Source organism: Buceros rhinoceros, unplaced genomic scaffold (genome assembly GCF_000710305.1).
Source record: "Buceros rhinoceros silvestris isolate BGI_N320 unplaced genomic scaffold, ASM71030v1 scaffold13807, whole genome shotgun sequence".
Classification (NCBI taxonomy): domain Eukaryota; kingdom Metazoa; phylum Chordata; class Aves; order Bucerotiformes; family Bucerotidae; genus Buceros; species Buceros rhinoceros.
Genome location: NW_010421650.1, coordinates 223 through 8,372, shown reverse-complemented (window position 1 = coordinate 8,372; position 8,150 = coordinate 223). Strand labels below are relative to the sequence as shown.

General features: G+C 42.1%; 1 protein-coding gene across 1 annotated transcript in view; it reads right to left on the bottom strand.

Annotated features, from left to right (window-relative positions):
• Nucleotides 1–7,929, bottom strand: part of DNAAF1 (dynein, axonemal, assembly factor 1) — an 8,645-nt gene extending 716 nt beyond the window's left edge. Inside the window, exons 1-11 of the mRNA XM_010139760.1 lie at nt 7,794–7,929; nt 7,018–7,153; nt 5,998–6,089; nt 4,980–5,201; nt 4,123–4,289; nt 3,767–3,888; nt 3,331–3,533; nt 2,642–2,902; nt 2,265–2,374; nt 725–793; nt 3–94 (exon numbers count right to left, since the gene is read on the bottom strand). Of these exons, the coding sequence (XP_010138062.1) occupies nt 3–94; nt 725–793; nt 2,265–2,374; nt 2,642–2,902; nt 3,331–3,533; nt 3,767–3,888; nt 4,123–4,289; nt 4,980–5,201; nt 5,998–6,089; nt 7,018–7,153; nt 7,794–7,929 (1,610 nt within the window). The remainder of the gene's footprint in view (nt 1–2; nt 95–724; nt 794–2,264; nt 2,375–2,641; nt 2,903–3,330; nt 3,534–3,766; nt 3,889–4,122; nt 4,290–4,979; nt 5,202–5,997; nt 6,090–7,017; nt 7,154–7,793) is intronic.
• Nucleotides 7,930–8,150: the final 221 nt, after the last annotated feature.

Sequence of the window (8,150 nt, the reverse complement as noted above, 5' to 3'; positions counted from 1 at the left end):
CTGAATTCTCAAACATGCTTTTACTGTTTTCCTCTAACGCAGAATCGCTGTCAGTTGTCACTTCAGAAATTATCTCAATCTTTGGGTGATATTCCTGCAGTAAAGGTAGAAACTGTGATTGAAGAGATATTATTCTAGATGTAAAAACTAACAGATGGGTAAATATCTTCTGGATCCACACAACAGCTGTCAGCTTTGATTTGCTATTCTCCCAAAACGTATGGAAGATGTGCTTCACCCATAGCTCTGCTGCCTTGGGGATTAACTATTCCTCAGGCAATAGTGATGAACTGACCATAAACTATTAGCAGTACACAAAAAGAAGACCTGTTCCAGCACTTCAGCAATGTGTGGGCTCTTTGATTACCTTCAAACCCAGGGACCTGACTAACATCTTCATCTGACTTCAGAGAAGAACCAAATGCCCTTGACAGTGGGAGCTGCCAAGACGTACTCCTTCAGCAACCCTCTTTGTTCCCTTCCCTTCTTTTAATTGGAGGCTTTGTTGGCCGAGACATTTTGCATTTCTCCTATTTTTGGATTGCAGTGATATAAAAAAAGTTTTACAAGTGGATAGAGAAGCACGGCTGAGACATGCATTCGAGTTTATAAATGCACAACTGATTGCATCTCCCAAACCAGCAACTTAGGTGATCCTCATTTTGCAAAACATTGGTAAAAGTGTTTAGGGAAGCTTCGCCATGGGAATTAACAACAATCTTACTTTCGGAACAAAGATTTCCTCTTCCAGGGGAAAGTCATTTACATCGATATCTTCTAAATCAGGCAGGTCCTGAAGACAATTACAAGATTATTAATCAGTGGGAAAAGCTACTGTAACCAGTAAGATCTAGCATTGCTGTCTCACTGGGAATCTTCTTCAAAGCAATGCTTTTGAGGTCAGAGGCCACAGCCAGCAGTACCACGCTGTTATCCGCTCCGAGATGAAAGCTTTGTCTGTGAAGCACATGTGGGAAAGGGAAAACTCATCTGCCTGCAGAAAGAACATCAACATGAGCTCGTTTCTGCTTGACAGAGGGATGTTGTTACCATGGCATTGCGGACCTTCCTCCTCTCCTCCCTTATGTCAGCACTGAGACCATCAACTGACTCCAGGATATCAATAAAGATGATGGTGCTGCTCCACAGCTTCTCACCACTGGCACCTCCTCAGCCACTCGCTGCGCTGTCGGTGCTACCTCTCTTTGGGAAGCCTGCAATAGTGTAAGTGCTGGAGGTGGCTGGGGGAAGCTCTTCCCACTACTAAACGTCAGCTGGAGAACAAAGCAGCACAGAATGGCTGAAATATGTACTAGTGTGTGATTTGGGGCTTTGTTTTCTTCTCTAGAATTAGAGCTGAAGAGTGGGTTGAGCCTGTCAATAGCAAGATTGATTTTTTCCCTGGGAAATTAAGAGCATGGAAAAAATACGAGACTTTTCTAAAACGTTCCAGTAATAATTTAGTTAACAGTGGCTGTACAGGGGATCGAAGAGTATGTTAATTGCTCTGGGGAATCATAAGCTCAGAGGTTTGTTATTATTAGTCATGTCATAACCTGACATGGTCAGTTTAGCAGCGGTGCCACAATTTGGGCATATTGAAAAGTTCTCCCTGGAAGCCAGATGGTATTTTTCGGTGGTATCCATGTCCCCCTCACGGTTAAATGTGGCAAAACACAATTAAATGTTTGCATTGTCAGACAGAAATCTTAGATAATAGAAGAATACATTACAAATGTCAGTCGCTTATTATTTGCCTGAATAATGCACTTTCTGCTTTTCTTGGAAACATACCAAAAAGTTGTATTTTGAGAATCATTTTACAATATTTAATACTTCCAGCTACCACTTACAATGAGTGGGTGGCTGCCTCTTCACTTTGCAACTGCATACTTCATTTGAGCTTTGCCCAAAGGGATGCATGTATCCACTAGTTCTTTTTGCTGTGATTTCTGTTTATTAAATGACAGTCCTTGTTAACTTCTCCAGAGAAATGACAGAGACAGAAGGTCAGCTTCAGGTGGTTTGTGGCCGAAGGACAAAACAAACTTTGGCAGCAGTGGGAAATTCTTTGTACGTGCTACACTGGAGAGAAAGAACACCCCTACAACTTCACTTTCGGGGTTTTTTTTCTTTCCTTTTACTTTTCCTAGTAGCAGACCTTTCTTAGAAACCTGGCTGTGTAGCCAGGACATTACAAGAGTTCATCTGAGAGCAGACAATACCCAAATCTGAGCATCTCAAAATCTGAATCCAATACATACGTCAAGGTAGAGTTTTTCACGTGTTTCCACTTTGATCGGTTCAATTTCACCATATTCATCCAGTCCAGGCAGTGTGGCCGCGTCAGCAGCCACCTTCTCCCTCGGCAGATCTAAAGAAGCAACAAAAGACAATTGTGGAGAACTGAGAGAAAGACTTTCTACACTGCAACAGCAATCACTGCACGACCATACTGCTGGGGGCCACTGCAGAATTCACAGCCAAACCCAGCCCTTCACCTTCCCATCACATTCTTGGTCTCCCATACATTGTATAAATTAATATCACTATAACACAAAGCTACAAAAGCCTTCTTCCATGTGTGAAGGCACGAAACCACCATCCTCAGTGTGGTCTGATTCTTCGCTGTGTACGTCACCTTCTGTCGTCTGGCTGAAGTTTGAGCATTTGTAAGAGTTCGTTTCTTGTGCATCCTCTTGAATTCTAGCCAGAATGTTTCCAGCTGTGAAATCTGTGTTATCTCCCCTCTTTGCTAGATGTGTTATCACTTCACCACCAGCATCAAAACTTTCATTGCTAAATTGCTCAGTCTTCTCTTGAGTTTCTTGCTCTTCTGATACATTTGAAGTCTCTGATGTATTAGAATTTCCATCACTGTCATCTGAATTTGCAGGTGTTCCTACAGAAGAAACAAGTTTATTAAAACTTCTGAGTTAATATACCATGACTCATTCTAAATATCCAAACTTTAGTACATGGTCTTAATAGTTTGGCCTAGGACACGCATCCAAAGCTCCTCGCAAGAGACTGCACTATTGCCCTGACTAGCGCCTGGTTGCTCTGGTGAGGAGCACAAGAGCTTGAAAGGCTGGGACAGAAAATGGTTTGTTGTTGTCTTGTTCCATCTGCAGTGAGAAAAGTGATGATCGTTTGTGGTTAATCTAAGACGCACCAAGATTAACAAAGTATTTACTGTGAGAAAAGAAGATTCATAAATATATTCCGAAAACTGCATCAGCCAGCTTCTGGAGACTGAGGAACTATTCGTCTCCTTTAAACATTCAAATTGAAGCAGACACAAACACTTCCAAAATAGTAACCACAAACCTTCTGCATCTCCATTTCCACTCTTTGCACTAACATCTCTTTCTTCCACTTGCTTCCATCTTTTCTTTTCCTCTGCTTTTCGTTTGATTGCTGCTAAAGCATCAATGCTCTCTTGGATTTTTCTTCTCTCTCTGGTTTCCCATTTTTCCCTTTCTGCTTTCTCAGCTTCAAGCCCTCCAACAGCCCAGGCTTCTGCACAGGCTCTGATGAAAACACAAGAGCTTGCTGAAATATAAAAAGCTATTAAAAGCCCCACCCTACAATGAGGGAGAAATTTAAAATAGCTTGTAATAGCATAAAACAGCTGCAAGAGGGGAAAAGCAGATAGCAGGACACTCCCTTACGGGACAGGGCGACAACACTGGCAAAGAACAGGTGATGGATCATGAGTGTTTGAGCTTTATTGCTGTGTGAAGACGACAGTTCTGTTTCTTACCTGTCCTTTGGGAAAACTGGCCTGTCATCCAGATAGGTTAGTAGTTTTAGTCGAACAGTGAGTGTTTTTCTATAATTAGCAATTTTCTTTATCATTTCATTTCCCATCAAATTCAGCACGCGCTGGAGAAAGAAAGGAAACAATTCTTAAAGCTGAGTAGCAAAAAAAACCCCAACCCAATCTGAACATGCACTTTCGCTACCATTTAAAAAACAGGAAGTGAATAAAACATCTGGGGCATCACAGCTGATCTACAACACACAGATAACGTTTAACAGTATTTTTCTAGCTCAGGACCTGTTGTGCACTGGACTCACCCGTGTGGATGATCCAAACCTCAGCTATATGCAGCTTACCAAATTAGGCATGGTCTCCAGAACGGTCACGATACTTGGATCGCTCAGATTGTTGTGGGAAAGATCGAGAACCGAAATACTTGGGCATTCTTGCAAGTGCTGGATGTCTTCCACCGTCTGTAACTTATTGTGAGCGATCTGCAGGCTCTGCAGGACCTTAAGACAAGCTGTTGGACAAGAGCAGCACAATGAAACGGGAGGTCAGTGTCACTGCTTTGCTGGGGGGTTTCTGGAGCAAGGAGAAAAGTGCGTTGTCAAAATAATAGTTTAGATCACACTGGAAGCTTTTTCTCTACGTTTTTTGTTCTGTTACATGCACTTTTTGGTTGGCCTCTGAAGCTGCTTTCTTCACCCCAGGAAAAGTTGTTGGTTGGTTTTAGGATGGTGGGTGTTTTAAATTCACATTTCAGACTCCCAGCGTACACAAGTGACAACGTACAGGAATTCATTTTCTGCTGCAGATGGAATAAATCCTTTAACAGACATAAAAGCTTTGGTAGCCATGTCTGCCGCTGCCAAAGCGCTTCTTAACTGTAAGTGGTGAAAATGGGGTTGGCAGCCTGTCTACAACACACATAGCAGGGTATTAAGTGAGGAAAAACCACTGAACTGTCCCAGGTATCCAACTGAAAATAAAGACTCTTTCTGTTTTCTCAGCTATTTAAAGTGCAAAATACTTAGGTGTGACTCTTCAACAGAGGCCTCATGGACTTTGGGATGAGATATTGTGCAAAATTTTACAGGAATTAAAAAAAAAAATCACTAAAACTAGTGCCACTAATCATAGCTTAGCTTGGTCCAAGCTTAGGAATAGGGGCTCGTTATAGGTTAAAACATGTTGCACCAACAGCTCTTACAGAGATTCTCAATGGTCTTGATGTAGTTGTTACTGATGTTGAGGGAATCCAGCTTCTGCAAGGGTTCAAGGTTTTCGATTTTGTTAATTAAATTGAGGTGCAAGTAGAGGCAACGCAGCTCTGTCAGAGCCTCCAAATTCTCGATTTTTGTTATGCCGTTGCACTGCAGCCACAAACACTTCAATCCAGTGTACTCGTCGAGGTTCTCCAGGCGGTCAAACCCTGCAGAAGAAGATGGTGTAAAACGAAATTGTGCTGAAAACCAAAACCAAGTCTTTGGAAGAGTCCATTTATAAGCCAGCACTGTGGAAATAGTCTGTAGACCACCAGTGGAAGGCAATATTGCCACTGCCTCAACGCCACAGGACGTGGCCCATAAAGGAGAACAATGTACAGGTACCTCTTCTCGTCTAGATCTCGTGCGGCTCTTTAGGTTCTCAAATAAAACAGCAAAACCAAGGCCAAATGTAGAAGGTAGATCTAGCGCAGGTAGATCTAGATTTAAATCAATTCTTGTGCTAACCTGCACCAGCTCACGCAAAAACTGCTCAAAGATCACAAGATGATCCATGTTCATTCTAGCACCTTCTTTTTCTTTCAGAAGTGTTTGAGAACACGCAGCAAGACTTTACTGTTCCACTTCTTCCTGACCATTTTTATTTGGCAGTAAATAAGTCCCTGACAGCTTCTTTATACAAACACATTTAAGAGAAAATACACATATTTTCCTCTGAATGCAACCCAGACACTTCTTTAAGACACTTCTCATACTGTTTTGGGAAAAAACCCAGAAGTGTCCCTTGATTCCTATTGATCATTTGAATGACTCCACAAAGTGAATTAGGTCTATGGTCAGTTCCTTTCTCACCTTCATATCGACTCATTTTGTTCCACAGCTTATTATATAAAATTAAATTACATTTCTAATTTGAAAGATTTATTAGACACTTCAGTGAACTTGATTCTCGGCCAAAATGCTCCTTAGAATGCTAAAATCTAAACCACGTCCCCATCTTACCTTTGTAATGCAAGTAAAGCGTATCGTTTAAGTACGGGGTCAGGTATAACTTCTGCTGTTTACAGATGTCTTGAAGAATCTTTTTTGTCATTCTAAAACAATATGAGAAGCAGAAGCAAAACAAAACTGTGTTTCAGTGCACATTCTGAAATCTTTGGGGTTTTAACAGATTTCAGCACAACACAATTAGTAGTTCTTTTATGCCAGAGAAATAGCTACAGCTCTCAAGACTGTGCTCCGAATAAAAAAGCAGCAGGTTTGTGGGAGCAGATTTCCACTTCTACCTGTTTGAAAGCAGTTACTGGGCTCTTCTGCTAAAAAAAACAGAGACCATGTAGGAAAGTGGGGAGGGAATTAGAGTCCATCTGCTTGGGGAAGAGCAGCGTGGTTCTGTTAGGTTCTGGGTCCTTCCTCTCCAATTCTTCCCTCCATTCCTTGCTGCTTTGGTGGCAGAGCCAATACGAAACGTTTTTCTCAGATTAGCAAAGCAGAAAATATTTATATCTTCCTGCTTAGAGAGATTAGATTTTGTGAAACAAAATTCCAGAATAGAAGTTCTAGAAGACACACCTCACTTGAAGAAATATTGCCAAAGTACCATGTTAAATGACTCCAAATTATTTTCTACTTCTAAATTCCATATGAACAAACTGAACTTTGCATTTGTGGCCGTAAGTATTTGTAGGCCTAAGGCCTGTATCAGTTTTCTTGGCATGAAAATATTTGCAAAATAACAAAAAGCTTGAGTGAATGCAGTGAAGTCAAACCTTTCATGTGGATTAGCTTTTAGATTTGTTTACTTACGCTGCGCAGTTTTCTCCAGATCCATTAAACAGATCATGGCAAGTACCTAGGACGGAGTTTGCTACTGTGGCCATAAAAGAATAGAAGCTGAACAGATCACGAATTCCTCAAGTCCACCTTCAAAACTGTCCTCCTGACCTGGTTAACACGCAGAGTACCAAAACTCCCACTGACTTCAGTGATGCCAAGATTGAAATAAAACCCATTGCGTTTTACCTCACGCAGCCTCTCTTTTCTTCTGTCCTTTGCCTGGACGAGCTGGTTACTGACGTGTGATCACCATCTGATTTTTGTTCACTCTGTTGATCTGCTCTGGACACACGGTTGATGCCTTTCTCTTGAGTTTTAACCTCTTTGCAAGTAAGAAAACAAGTTGCAATTTAACAGCATGGGTGAGGAAAAAGTATCACGTTGCCAAGTACTTTAGAGAAATATTGAAGAGCACTTGAATACAAATTTCAAGAAAAGGGGTGTTCTAGCCAAGATTTATGCTGACATTTTTATTGAAAGGCAAGTTAACTTTTTTAGAATGCAAAGCGGTAAAATGTAGCAGCAAAATAAACTGTTGAAATCAGCTTTATTTTTTTTTCTAGATCTGGAAGTCAGGTAGTACCCACTAGTCTTAAGGTTATTACAGTGTACAGTGACAGTAAAGTACTGGCACCAATGTTCTTTTGGTGTTAGATATCTACTATATGTTATATTTAATTAAAGCACTTGTAGTCCCCACACTTAAAAAGAGACAGTGCAAACAACATGATTGTACCAGCTCGTTTAAATACGATTGCAGGTAAGACATTTAGAGGTCATGATTGCAACACTGGAAAACATCCCTCCAGCAAGAAGAAAAGTAAAGAAACAGGAGGAAAAAAAAGACAGAAGAAGATAGCAATTGAGTAAGCCTCAGTTACGACAAGATTTTCAGTGTCTTTGTGGTCAGTCAGGATAAACTCATACTGCACCCAGATGAGGAGCCAGCCGGACGGGCTCACCTGGGCCGGCAGAACTGCCTTCGCTGCCTGCTGGGGTATCTTCACTGCCGGTGTCGTTCAGAGACTCCCCTGACACCTCCTGCGCAGTCACCTCCCCTGCAAGGCCTCTGTCCGAGCCTCCAGTTTGCGATCGCATTTTAAGGTACGTGACTAAGACAAACGTCAGCCAGGTCAGCATTAGATTTTCAATCCAACCTCTCCAGACACGACGTGTACAGGTGTTAGCAGAACCTGCTACGGAGGAGACCAGCACCAGCACGTCAGGAAGCTGCGCTGAGCTGGCCACCGGGGACTGGCGCGGTGGGCACTCCCGAGGGCAGGCAGGCAGGGTTTATCCTAAACCTCGCCCACCGCGGG